Source organism: Martes martes, assembly GCF_963455335.1.
Source record: "Martes martes genome assembly, chromosome: 8".
NCBI classification, from domain to species: Eukaryota; Metazoa; Chordata; class Mammalia; order Carnivora; family Mustelidae; genus Martes; species Martes martes.
Genome location: NC_137895.1, coordinates 101478504 through 101492464, shown reverse-complemented (window position 1 = coordinate 101492464; position 13961 = coordinate 101478504). Strand labels below are relative to the sequence as shown.

Genomic DNA, 13961 nt, shown 5'->3' with positions numbered 1-13961 from the left:
AAGGATGCCTGCTGAGGATACCCACCCCTCCACAGATGGCCTTCCTCACCGAAGAGGTGGGCAGGGAGCATGGCTGAGGAGTGAGCGGACCAGGCCCCGGCCTGGTGGAGGAGGACAGAACACACCTTGCAGGAGAGGGATCTGGACATCCTGGCCATCCACGGACACGCCTCCCCCGTGCTTCAGCTTCACAAGGCTGTTGTGCCATTGGGGCAGGCGAACAGTGACTGAGCGGGTGCAGACAGCATCGGGGTCATCAGCACACTGCCAAGAGGGCCACACAGAGTGATGTCACCACAAACCCCCTGTCCGACACCCCAGCCTGGGACCCATTTACTCAGGGAAAGAGCACAACCCCAGGCAGCCTCCGGCCTTCTGAGAGACAATTCCATTGTCACAGAATGGTCTCTGTGAGTAGGTCCCCTGGAGGTGTGGCGGGACAAGGCCCTGAGCCCAGCGCTCACCACTGCCCCACTCCCTGCAGCTCCCCACACCCTTTCCCATCCTCCTAGCCTCTGCCTATCTTCCTGTTGCTTGGGCCTATGGTTCCAAAGCAAATCTGGGACTTCAGTCCTCAGGGGGAGCCATGTGCCCTCTAGATTTGCCCTCCTTGCTCCAGTTCCTGGAGAAAAGAGGGATAGCGTGTACCACAGCCACCTGCCCCTCCCCTTCCATCACTGCCTCCTGCAGGACAGCAGCCCAGCTCACCTGCACAGTCTCGATGACAACAGAGAAGGTGTGGTCCTGGCAGTCCTGGGCCAGTAGGTACTGGCAGACCCCACTGAAGGTGAAGTACCTGTTGTCAAAGCTCTTGAAGTGGGATTGTCCTGTGACGAGACACTCCCCTGGAGGGACACAGAGGGAAGAAGTGAGAACAGGAAGGGGAGACCCCTCGCGGGGTGGGGGAGGGGGACAAAGGAGGCCTGCATGAGCAAACCGGGCCCCTCTCGTGGAACTCCACAGACGTTCTCTCCCCACATCGGTCTGAAAATGAGTTCTACGGGAGGACTCGAACTCAGGTCCCAGTCCTCAAACAGTGAGAGGTCAGCGCTGGATCTTCAGGTCAATGGCTCACTTTCTGGAAGGGACAACCAAGGGCAGTGACAGAGCCATATGCAGTCTGCAGTGGAGCCCGGCCTGGAGCCCTCTGCTTGAGCTCTTGGTTCACTGTGGCTCACCGACCTTCCCCACAGCCACATCACAGGGTCTGGCTCTGCGGGGATCAAGCGCCTCTTGGTCCCAGGACGGGCCTTTCTTGGTACCGGCCTTGTGGGGGGCTCTGGGGCACGGCCCCACCCTGGAGAGTCCCCTGAGGCAAGCAGGCAGAAAGGTCAGCCCAGGCGGAGGATGGAGGAGGGGTGAGGCGGGCATTCTCCAGGCTCAGCAGGGCAGCAGCCAGGGCACCATCCTTGCCCCTCAGCCGAGGGGCGGCTCTAAGGCCTCCTCATGGGCAAGTCCATGTAGTGACTTCAGTTGGGGCCAATGGGGGGCCAGGAGGCCATCTGCCCATGATCTCACCACTGCCCCAGCCAGCTCCCTAGCTCAGGCTGACACATCTGTGGGTGGGGACGAGGACTCCCCTTGGTCACCCTGCCACGCAGAGCCCTCGGCTCACCCTCCACCTGAGCCCCGCTCTGTCCTCCCCCAGACCACAGCCCCGACATGCGGCTGGCCCAAGTCACCTCAGACCAGAGGTCACACATCCCACAGAGTATCTGCGCGGTGGGGGGGCCCTCTGTCGAAGTCTCCAGTGATCCCCTACGCGCCCTGACCCAGCTCGGGGCAATCCCGTCCCCAGGACCCACAATGGGCCCATTGAGGCTGAAGTGGGCATCTGGATCCCTTCCCAATCTCCTTCTATGTATTTCCTCTCTCATTTGTGCCTTCTACTCTTTAGAGAAATACAGACACCCACCATGGCCATCCCATAAAGTAGGGGGCCCTCCTTCCCACCCAGTCACCCTTGGCCTCCAAACTGCAGACACCTATTCTCCAGAGCACTAATCCCGGCGAAACCTAAAGTTCCCCCTAAGATGGTCTTAGAGCCAGTCCCACCTTGGCCCACCCCCAGGGGCTGCTCTTGGGCTCTGTCGCACAGTCGGGCCGTTGGAGCTGCCCACCTGGCGAATACATGCTCAGCAGGTCCCCACCACCTGCCGCCTCAGGCCCATGTTTGCACTGAAAGGCATGGCAGGCACAATTTTGGATCTGGGTGTGGTCCTGCCTTCGGTCTGTATTGGAAGGCAGGGCTAGGGGAGAGTAGCCTCAGGTCACTGTGAGTGTCCTCTGACTGGTCCCCAGGGCAGCTGACCCCTCCCAAAACGACATGGGTCAGGAAGTCACACTCAGCCCAGAAGAAATTAAAAATCAGGGAGGCCCCAGATCATTTTCAGCATCACCCTCTGCGATAAAAAGAAATATACGTTTGGTCTTTATCCCTGTTTCCTGACACAGAGCTCCTAAAGCCCTTGGAACATCCTGGGTGATGGGAGCAGCCGTTGTTCTACTGAAACCACCCTTGGTGGGCCCCTAGACAGCTTCAGGATGGGAGCTGGTCACCAGAAAGACCCAGGCAAAATGAAAGAGTCGGAACTTTCAGTCCCACCCTCCAGCCTCCAGGGACCGGAGAGAGGCTAGGGATTACTGATGGATCACATCTGCGTAAAACCTCCCTGAAAATCCCTAAACAAGAGGATCTGGAAAGCTTCTGGGTCAGTGAATGCATCCACGCACAGGAGGTGGCTAATCCCAGTTCCACCGGGAGAGGAGCTCCCGTGCTCAGGATCCTTCTAGGCTTTGCCCTGTGCACCTCTTCACCTGGTTGTTGATTTGTATCCTTTATAATAAGCCAATAATAGTAAATAAAGTGCCTGAGTCTGGGGACCATTCTAGCAAATTATTGGACATGAGGAAGGCATTGTGGGAATCCCCAACTTGTAATCAATCCGACAGAAGTAGGTACCCTGAGAGCCCAGTACTTGGGCTCAGCACCTGAAGTGGGGCATCCTGTGGGGCAGAGCCCCTAACCTGCAGGGTCTGCACTGATTCCAGTCATTAGTGTCAGGATTGAATTGTAGGACACCCAGTTGGCCAGAAAGTAAAAGCATTGGTTGGCTTGGGGAAAAACCACACACATTTCATGTCAAAAGTGCTGTAAATAGGACAGCTCAGGTCCTCCCATGACATTGGCTCCAAAGAAAGCAAGAGTGAGGGATCACTGTTAATGGCAGGCAGTAAAGGTCGGGCCAAAGGTCATCCCAGCCCATTGTAAATGCGCTGAAATTCCAAATCGGCTGGTGTCACAGGAAAGCCTTTCTGCAAGGGCTGTTTCTCAGAATCCACCACGATCCTGCAAACAGAGTGATATGGACCTTGGTGTCAAACATCTTGACCCCATGGCAATAAAATGGGTGGGAACTCTTCCCCTGACCTTTCTCTGTTTTCTCAGGAGGGCTCTTATCTGAGTATGAAAGTGGGCCTGCATTATCTCCGATGAGGCCTAGGAGAAGAGGGGTCAAGAAGAAAAATGCACAAACATTCAAAAGCAGAACTTCCAGAGCTTGAATCTAATCGCCCGATCTGATTTCCTGCTCCGACCCCCACTGACTTGTGCTCTGAAGTTCCTCAGGAATCGAAAGTCTAAATACGACATTTAGCTTATCGCCTTGGTACCACTGAGGAACGGAGCTGTGAGCGCAGGAAACCTAACAACACAGATGGGGAAGCTGCTGGGCCCTCGGATGGCCCTGGGAGCTGGAACCCGTCTCTCACCCGTCCCCTGCCCGGAGCAGGATGGCCAGGACATTCCTGGTCAGCTAGCTGCTCAAGCCACAAAGGGCAGCCTCCAACCAACGACTGCCCCCTCCCCCACCCCCGCCTCGCCCAGACAGACGGAGAAGGCGGGCAATGACAGTCTGGTGAATCGGTGAGGAACAGGTGATTCTTAAAAGAGCCTCAAAGTAGAACGGCCGGGAATTAAAGCAGATCTGCTATGTGAATAAAGATCTTCCCTCATTGGGGCACCTGGGTGGCTCAGTGGGTTAAGCGTCTGCCTTCAGCTCAGGTCATGATCCTGGGGTCCTGGGATTGAGCCCCACATCGGGCTCCCTGCTTAGTGGGGAGTCTGCTTCTCCCTCTGCCTGCCTCTCTTCCTGCTTGTGCTCTGTCACTCTTGCTGTCAAATAAGTAAATAAAATCTTAAAAAAAAAAAAAAAAGACCTTCCCTCATGAAAAAATTGGAAAGAACCCTCTCCCCCGATGGGAACGCATGACCTTGTCTAAAAGAAACCCTTTTATCCGCAGTACCTGAGACCTCCCTGGGGCTTCTCTGCTCAGCCGGTCTGCTTCTATCCTTTGCCACACGGCCTCCAGAAATGCCAGCCTTTCGCAAAGCAACACAGACTCCCCCAGTGGAAGTTTCCCCCAAAGCCTGCCTCTAGACTGACAATAACATCACCTGTCCCCCAAATGCACAAGGTGCACTTCCAAGTGCTCCGTGGGTGCGTCTCATGCACTCTTTCCATGAGGCGGTCATCACCAGCCCCAGTTCACAGCTGAGGAAAGCAAAGCACGAGAAAAACTCACCCAAGGCCCAAGGTCCTCAGACAGGGATTTGCTCGTGGGCCTTGCGCCTGGCTTCAGGGCCCAGAGCACTCCACACCACCCAGCACTCCCCCACGGACCAGCTCCTGCGGTTTCTCACAGGCCCGACTTGGTGAAGGCCAAGCCTGGGTCACCCTGAGCCTGGGCACACGTGGGCCCCGTGCCAAGGGGCTGAGATACCACTGAGTCCGGATACGGAGACTGAGTGGAGACGAGCCCTGGCTTCTTCCTTTTTTTTTTTTTTTTTTAAGATTTATTTATTTATCTGAAAGAGAGAGTGGGGAGAGGGGCAGCGGAGAGAAGAGACTTATCTCAAGCAGACTCCCCACTGAGCGCAGACCCCGATGTGGGGCTCCATCTTACAATCCTGAGAGCATAATCAAGAATCAGATGCTCAGCCAACTGAGCCACCCAGGCGTGCCTCCCCCTTCCTTTTTCTTTTCTTTTTTTTGAAGATTTATTTATTTCTTGAAGAGCCCTAGCTTCTAAAGGTAGTACACTGGCCCATCCTGAAGGAGGCCTGCTGGGACTCCAGAAGCCCCAGTATTGGCTGGGGCAGGCCCCAGCACGTTTCCGTAAACTTGGGCATTCAGATCCCCCAGGCGAGCCCAGGTGCCTAGGAATGCACACTCCCATTGGACAGGCATTGGTCCTGATCACCGTCTCTGTTAGCCAATGAGGAAGTCTGTCTTCCCGGAGGCTTTGGAACAGACAGCTTGAATCCTAACGTTGAATTATAGGGCTGGGTTAGAAGGCATCAGAAATTATACGGAACCAAACAAGGAACGAGTTACACCAAGGCCCTCCCCTGCCCCGCAGCCAAGCCCAAGGCAGGGCTGGGTTCTGTCTGACCTTCTTGCACCGCAGGCCCCAGCTACATCCCGCCTCCAACCACCCCTGCCCAGGCCAGACTCCTTTGGGCGTGTGCCGGTTTGTCTCAGTCCTTCTCCCATCCTGCTTAATGAGGCAGCAAGAGCTACTGGGAATGAATATGGCTAACATTAACTGAGTGCTTGCTGTCTGCCGAGTAACAGCTTCTGTGGGACGAAGCTGCTGTTACCATCCCTGTGTCACAGATGAGGACGCTGAGGCTGCAAATGATCAGGCAGCTTACCAGAGTCACCCCACTGGGAAGTGGGGGGACTGGAATTCTGGCCAGGCTGCCCGAGTCCACCCCACTGTCCAGGCCCCTGGCCCCCTGCTATGATAACCTGTCAATGGGCATAGGTTGGGCAAGTGAGGAACCCTCCACTCACACCTTCCCAGCTGCAGAAGAGAACCTTCTACATTCTTCCATCAGGAGTTTGAAATTCTAGAGCTTTTACTGGAAGAACAGTCCCTGTTAATAGGCATGCTCCTTCCTCATTGACCCCAATCAAACATTTATGGTTCAATGGGAACCAAATTAGCAGAACTTTCCTGGGCAGTATGTGTTGCAGAGGAAAGGAAAAGGAGGAGAGGGAAGACAGGCTTGGGGTTACAGAAAAGGAAGTCAGAAAACCACAGTTTTGCCTGCTGCTGCCCTAATTCCTAATAAGAACAGAGAGCCTCAGTGAGCAATGAAGGCCTAGAGGAGCCCTGAAGCTCCAGCCCCTCCCCATACAGACTGATGCTCTCCTGGGCAATTTCTTCTCCCTCCCACTCCCCATACACAACATTCCCTGTGCCAGGCAGCCTCTAAGATGCTCCCCCCATGGTCCTACCTCTTGTATTCATGTCTTTGTGTGATCCCCTCACCTTGAGTGTAGACTAGACATGTTGACTTGTTTCTAGTAAATGTAATACAGCAGAAGTGAAGGATATCACTTTGGAAATTGGGTTTTTAAAAGACCAGGGCTTCTATTTTGGCTGTTCTCCCTGACTCTCTCTGAGGTCACTCACCCTAGAAGAAGCCAGTTTTCAAAGTCCTAAAGGAGCCTTCAGATAAGACCACAGCCCAAGTCAGCAACTGGACTGCAACTTCATGAGAAATAGTGAGCCGGACTCAGCCACACCCAGATTCCTGACACACAGAAGCTCTAAGATAAAAAAAAGTTTGTTTGCTAAGGTTGGGGTAATTTGTTACACAATAGACAATTAGTACACTCTCATCTTATCCCGGAGAATCAAAACCCAGCTCTCTACTTCTAAGACTCGCAATGTCAGCTCTTCCAGGGACTGTGGAGAAGTCATAGCCTGCTCTTTGCTGTGCTAGCAGAGTCAAGCATATCCCCTTCCAGAACCTTCCCATCGGAAGCTTTACCAGCAATTGTCACACTGGGGGCATAAGACAGCCCCACTGCCAGCTGCAGCATGGCAAATAATGGAAATATGCCTGTGTGCTACAGGTAGAAATGGAGTCAAGCATTTGGAGATGGGAGACAACCAGCTAAACTCCAGAACGTGAAAAAGAGGGTCAGAGCTGAGGCTTTGAAAATACAGAGTATGAGTTTAGTGATTGTGTGGGCAAAATATGGATAGTCTACTCTGTAGTCTGCAGAGCTGGAACTGGTTATCCTCCCATCAAGAAGTCAAGAAAATTTCTTACATCCTCAGCAAAGCTATCTTCTAAATTTTGAGCTGAAGACCAGGGGTTATAGTCTGCCCCAGACCAAGCATTCCAACATGTGCACAGTGAGTGTTCAAATCATTGTTGGATGGATGGATGGATGGATTTATGAATGGATGGATGGTTAGTTGGATGGATGGATGGATAGTTAGTTGGATGAATGGATGGATGGATAGATGGATGGATGGACAGATGGACAGTTGGCTGAGTAAAAGATGCTCCCTCAGAAAGTCATTATTTAGAATTCCTAATCTGGGGGTGCCTGGGTGCCTTAGTTGGTTGAGCGTTGGACTCATGATTTTGGCTCTGGTCATGATCTCATGGGTTGTGCGATTGAGCCCCCCACAGGGCTCTGTGTTTGATGGGGAGTCTGCTTGAGATTCTCTGTCTCCCCCTCTCTCTGCCCTTCCCCACGCTCTCTCTCAAATAAATATATAAATCTTAAAAAAAAAAAAAAGAATTCCAAATCTGTTAATCTAACAAAAGACAATAAACGAATTCCTAATACAGTCCATTGTGGCTCACAATAATAATGATTATTTAGATATTAACAGTGTTTTTGCAAGGCATTTATAGCAACTTCTTGTCTTTCAAAGGGCTCCTTAGGTCTTTCACAGGGTATGATGATGTTAAATTAGAATATTGATATCCCTTGCAAGAACAATCTTTTGTTCTTCATGCTTCCTTTAAAAATTGCACAGAAGATAAACTTGCTGGTTGGCTATCCCTAAGCCAGACTAACTGACCTAGCTCTAGTACCCACTTTCCATCTAGTTCCAGAATTTTCCCAGTGTGGTGGGCATTGGGTTAGATCCTAAGTGACCATCCAGCCACCAGTCCCCAAATATGACCCCAATATCCAAGTTCAGGCCCTGTCAGCCCACCAAAGCCAATGTGACCTCTTAGGGCTAAAGGGAGGGGAGCCTGTTATCGGGCTATTTGCCTTGTAGTTTTTTATTGTGCTCTACAGACCAAGGGAACCAAAAAAGTAGTACCCAGCATACAAGCTGAGGCTGAGTTGGTCTTTAACTAATCGTGGGTCCTCTCCTGGGCCGGTGAAGGATGGCAAAGACCTTCCTGCAAAGGAACAGATGGAGGACCAGGAAGGAGAGTAAACGGAAGGGCAGAAGCAGCAATCAGGGAGCTGTGAGTTTGAGTCCTGTCACTGTCTCTTAGCAGCTGTGTGACTTGAGCAAGTTATGTAATCTCTCCAGCTCTGCCTCCTTCTTTGACCTAGAAGAACTGTACCTGCCCCACAGGCTGGCATGTGAAGTGCTTAGCACAGAGCCTAACCCACAGCAAACACCATGTGAGTGACCACAAGAAGGAAAATTATCAGGAGAAGAGCCAGGGTTATGGGGGGTGGGGGGTGAGGCAGAAGGGAGCCTCAAATGGGCAAAGTTTGCAACAAATAGAATAGAGTTGGGGACAAACAGAAGACCCAATAAAGGGCAGAGATTATTATAAAGCAAATTTTCCTAAAGACATTTTCCAGGGTGCCGTTCTAAGGCCTTCCTAGCAGGCATTCCAGAAACTTCTCATTTTGAATTTAAAGAATTACCAGGCCCTTTTCCTTCTCAATTTCCAAAGAATTTGCATCATCTTTGTTTAGACTGTGACCCTACAGTTCTTACAGTTCATTGAACCATAATCCCCTGAGCAAACAGGCGAGAAGAAAACGACAATAAAACCTTAGCCCAGTGCGTTCTCACCTTTCAGCTATGCTGGGTGTCCCTCTGCCGGGCCCACAAGTGGGTCAGCACAGCTGGGATCCCAAAATGGAGCTGTGGTCAGAGGGTTGTATCCAGCCGGCACAGAGGCCACCTTCCCCCTGCCTTGAGATGCGGCCCTCCCTATATAGCAAGGACAACACACCATTCCATCCGGAGAAGGATGGGGGGATGAGCAGAAGGGCTCCTACCTGGGCATTCTTCATTACTGCAGATCCACAGGCTGTTTCGGCAAATGCTGTTGGGGAGAGAAGCACAGGGCTTGGCTAGTCGTGCAAACACAAGGGCACAGGAACAGACCTAAAGCTCATCACAGATGCCACAGCCCCCAAAGGGAGGGATCTGGGACAAAAAGGGAGCTGGTGCCAAGGGGGTCTTTATGAGGCTGGACGTGAATGGTGCAGGGCTGTGGCCAAAGGGGGAAGCACTTTGGAGATGAGGCTGAGAGGGAGCAACCCTGACAGAGAGGAGAAGAAAACTGAGGGGATCCGACATCCCTGAAAATCCACCCAGCCGCTGAGCAATGAAAGTCCTATCTATGCCCCGCTCCCCCAACCAGCTGTCCCTTCCCCACAGCTGGGAGAAGTGAGGACTGGAGGGCTGCTGAAAGGGGTGCCACCCAGACTCATGCCGGCCAGCCCATGGGGGCTCCTGGAAGACAGCCGAGCAGGGAAAGACAGCAGAGGAAAGAGGCCTGAAGATGAAGTGAGGGGTTCTGTCCTCAAAGAGAGAGCTGCCTGTGGTGTGGTGATGGTCAGGTAGCCTTCCTTCAGCGAGTCATTCATTACAGCAGAGCCTGGGGGGAAAGCTAAAGGCCATGTTTGCATGTAAAGGGGCCTTTCCTCCCCAACTCCCTCCTCTAGGCCCATCCTTGCTCCTCTTCATTGATGTCCCCCCCTTCCTCAAACTGCCCCCACATCTCAACCACTTCTTCCTCTGCCCAACCAGATCCTACTGCACTTGCCACCGCCCTTCCTGCCGCCCACTGCCCCTGGGTTGCCCTCCCAGACACTATGACGCAGCCCCACGTACCAGGTGTTGCAGTCCTGCGAGAGGGAGGTGCCCGGAGGGTACCGTTGCCCGGCATGCACACAGGAACACTCAGCGCTCCCCACACAGCGGCCTTCGTCCAGGAGCTGTCCCTCTGTGTTCAAGGGCATCAAGGCAAAAACTCAACTTATCATCGTTATTCATCTCGCAGCTCCAGAATGCCCGTGGGTGACCACAGCTTAGGCTTCTTCAAGGAAGCTCAAAGAACCTGCTCCGTGATGTTGCTCTGTCCCAATAGGGCCATAGTGGGGGGGAGGGAGATTATTAATCCTTCTCTACCAGTGAAGAAATGGGAGAAAGAGCTTTGCTCAAGGTCCACCAGTGAGGAAGGCATGAGTCTAGGCTGTGAGCCTCTCCCAGGAAGCTCCAAGAACTGGTACGACCCTTGCTTTCACAGTCGTGCACTGGAAGAACTCATCTATTTATTAATTTCCATTGCACAGATGAAGAAAGGAGGCGAGAGTTTTTGTTGCAGGTCATCCAGCGGGGAAGTCGTTAGTCAAAACACACAGGCCTCACTCTCAGTAATTAAACAGTGCTTTTCACCAAAGCTCACACGGCCTCTCTGGAGAAACAGGTTCTAGTGCAAAGCTCTTTTTTAGCTGAGCTCCTGTGGCAAACCCAGGAGATGTTTTAAAATATCTCGCCCAGACCCGTTCCCTGACACTCAACTGAGGAAACAAAAGTGCCGCTCAGATCGGGCCACGTGCTCCCCAAACAGAGTCGCTGTCAGAGCCCAGACGGTCCTTCTGTTTCCAAGATACACGCGCTTTCACGGATACAGTACCGCAGGAAAACAGAAATTAAAAATAAACCCCGGCTCGATCCTGATCCCTCTGTACAAAGACTTTTTTAAAAAATAAATAAAAGGCTTCTGATTCCAGCCACGGATGACAAACACAAGTGGCCTTCATCTGGCTTCCCCAAGCCAAGGACACCGGCAAGGTCTCGGATTTGTGAATAGAGTAAGAAGCTTATTACCAGGGCAGCTGCAGCCATCCACGCATGGCTCCTGACACACTTCTTGGACGTGCAGGCTCTGGCAAGTTCTGGTGCAAGGGGACACGCACTCCTTATACTCCATGCCAGCCGGACAGGCCGGTCCTGAAACGGGAAAACGCGGGAGTCTTCCCGGAGCAGCTCCCACCCACACTGTCCTCAGAGCCTCTGCACTCTCTCCTCTGCTCCCCTCTGTCTTCAGGGTCCCAGGGGCCAGCTCCACCCCAGTGGCACCCCAATGGCCCAACCACCCCTCCCCTGAAGGGACGTCTTCCCTCTTGTAGGGCCAGGCTAAGACTCAGCAGAGTCGCCTGGGACAAGCACCCCTTCCCCCTTGGTCATCTTCTTCTCCGTGAACAGCTTGGCATTTTTCCCCCCTATGCCCTGCCCCTTTCACCTAAAACCCTCTCAAGGTAATACCAAAGTCCTCTAGGTTGAAAATAAATGTCCTCCAGGGGCCAAGCAAGGGGTAAGTGGCATCTGCATCACATCCCTCCTCTGAGGGCACCCCTTCCTCATGAAACTGGTCCCCGTCGAAGGCCCCCACCCAGGACCATTCATGCCCACTTTCCCCACGTGGGTGACATGCTCCATATTTATTTTCCACTGCGCTGCAGGACTGTCTTCAGAGCCTTGTCACCCAAGCATCTGTCCTCCCCCACTGGACCCAGCTCCTCCTGGGCAAGGACCGACTCCCCTGCTTTGCCTCTCAACCCTGTGGCTGACTGATGCTCAGAATCACTGAAGAACCAGAACGTACCAGTGACTTTTCCTGGGCTTCACAACACCGAACAATGGCTCTGAACCCCTTCTCCTCCAAGAGGCATCTCCCCACCCCCCGCACCCTATCTTCAAAGACCTCAAATAACAGCCACTCCACCCGACAGCCAAGAAGCCAGCTGCTAATAGCCACCTTCTCACACCCCCACAGCAGAGATAAAAGCTCTAATTTATAAGCGGAAAAAACACACACACTGAAAAACATGTGTGTGCTGTAAATATTTGGCCCGCTGCTCCGTCTCCATCAGCCAGGATGGCCCGTGTAATTACAGCGGACTGTCCATCTGCATGGCTTTTGGTCCGTGGCGGAACATCTGGGGAGAGAGCAGCCTTCTTTCAAGGGAACCAAAGAAGCTCCTATCTAATTATGATAATTTGGGGATGGTGACAATGACAGTGATCAGGGACCCGGTGAGACTGGGAGATCCGAACCACAGGCGTCCTGAGGTGGAGGGAAAGGGGAGCCCCGTGGGGAGGAGAGGAGCCTGGGTTCACAAACGGGAAGGGCTTATGGAGAGGTTGCCAGTCTCTCTGAGATCACGCCGCTGCCGCCACCACTACCGCGGACAGTGCGGACAACTCCCTACTCCTTGTCAATGCAGACAGGCCGGTGGCAGAGCTGTGAGCTGAAATCAGGACAGCTGGGTTTCCCATCAGAGGCAGGGAATGTTCTCCGAGTCCAGGGAATAGATTTCCCAAGGGAGTCCAGGGCGCTGAGGGAGGCATGGCCCCAGGGGCCCAGGTGCCTGGTGGCCTTCCAAGCCACAGCCTTTAAGGGAAGGGACGCCCCCTGCAGGCCAGCCTTCTGTGATCAGGTGGCCCAGGAGCATGACAAGCCGGAGGGCTTCCCTAGTGACATCCCAGGAGGACGGATACCGCTCGGCCCCAGCCGGGAGGGTGGGCGGTGGACTTACGGCAGGTGCTGTGGTCGGTCCAGCCATATAAGACCATGCCCTGCTGGGCACAGGCCCGGGCGTATTCCAGGAGGACCTCGCAAGGGCACCTCAGCCCCTGTGCACAGGTGCACAGAGTCCTTTCACATAGGGCCACGAAAGGCTCAGGGTCCACCAGAGAGTGGCAGCGGGCAAACACCGAGGCACTCTTCAGAAGCTGGCACTGCTCCCACGGGCCCTGCAGGAACAAGATGCCACTCGGTGAGGACAGCAGCCGCGCAGCCCCGGCTCTACGGGGCACTGGTTCTGTCTTCCTGAATGAGGCTCTGTGAAGAGTCCACCCCACGGGGAAGCCTGGGGAAGCTGCCTCACGCCGGGCACGGAGCAGGAGCTGATGAGCGGTTCTCACAGTCTTACCAATCCAAGGGCAGATATTGAACACATGCTACCAGAAGTAGACGGAGACACTGAGGTTACCTCCCAGGCTGAGCCCTGAACATTAGAGCCCAGGGCCTCTGAACAGCCATGGCAAGTTGGGGGCCGGAGCGGGGGAGGGTGCTAGGAAAGAAAGCAAAGAGCAGAGACAGGAGAGTGAAAGGTGCAGAGCACAGAGCCGGGCATCCAGGAACACCCAGCGGCGTCTGCTTCCCGCTGAACTTGCCTCCTCCTCCTCCTCCTCCTCCTCCTCTCCCCAACCCGGCCTTCCCTACCACACAGGAGGAGATGGCCCCAGGCCTTTCAGGAATTGAAATGAGCTCTACTAGGCGTGGAGTCCAGCAACAGGTTTTCCCAATGTTCACCAGGTGATTCCTGGCACCAGACGGAATCCGTTCCCATCAGCAAAAACAAGCTAGGATTCTCAGAAATGTCCGTCCGCCAGACCCTCTGCCAGGCAAAGGCTGGCATTTTACACTGGCTTTTACCACCTTGTTAATACCCTCAACCTAACAACACAGGGCGAGGTGGAAATTGTTGATCACTACTCCCGAAACACAGTAATACAGACACTCCTATGTGCTGTCTTTGTAAACATCTCTGCATTCTGCTTTAATGATTCCAACTGCACTGTGTGTGTGTGTGTGTGTGTGTGTGTGTGTGTGTAGTTTAAAATCTCTGAAGTTGATGGGGAACCTGGATGGCTCAGTTGGTTAAGTGTCAGACTCTTGGTTTAGGCTCAGGTCATGATCTCAGGGTGGTGAGATTGATCCCCACACTGGGCTACCACGGAGTCTGCTTATCTCTCTCCCTCCCCTCCCCCCCCCCGCCCTCTCAAATAAATAAATAAATAAATAAAAGCTTAAAATCTCTGAAGTTGGGAGTCACAGCTTTGGAAGCCATCCCCTGCAATCTCTTTATTTG

At 53.4% G+C, this 13961-nt stretch overlaps 1 protein-coding gene across 1 annotated transcript in view; it reads right to left on the bottom strand.

The window, feature by feature from the left end:
- The window catches only part of VWF (von Willebrand factor), a gene marked incomplete at its 5' end in the record, with an annotated part of 133092 nt that overhangs the window by 87710 nt on the left and 31421 nt on the right, over positions 1-13961 (bottom strand). Inside the window, 6 exons of the mRNA XM_080812067.1 lie at positions 126-264; positions 709-845; positions 9072-9118; positions 9913-10024; positions 10912-11034; positions 12624-12840. Coding sequence (XP_080668193.1) covers positions 126-264; positions 709-845; positions 9072-9118; positions 9913-10024; positions 10912-11034; positions 12624-12840 — 775 coding nt within the window. The remainder of the gene's footprint in view (positions 1-125; positions 265-708; positions 846-9071; positions 9119-9912; positions 10025-10911; positions 11035-12623; positions 12841-13961) is intronic.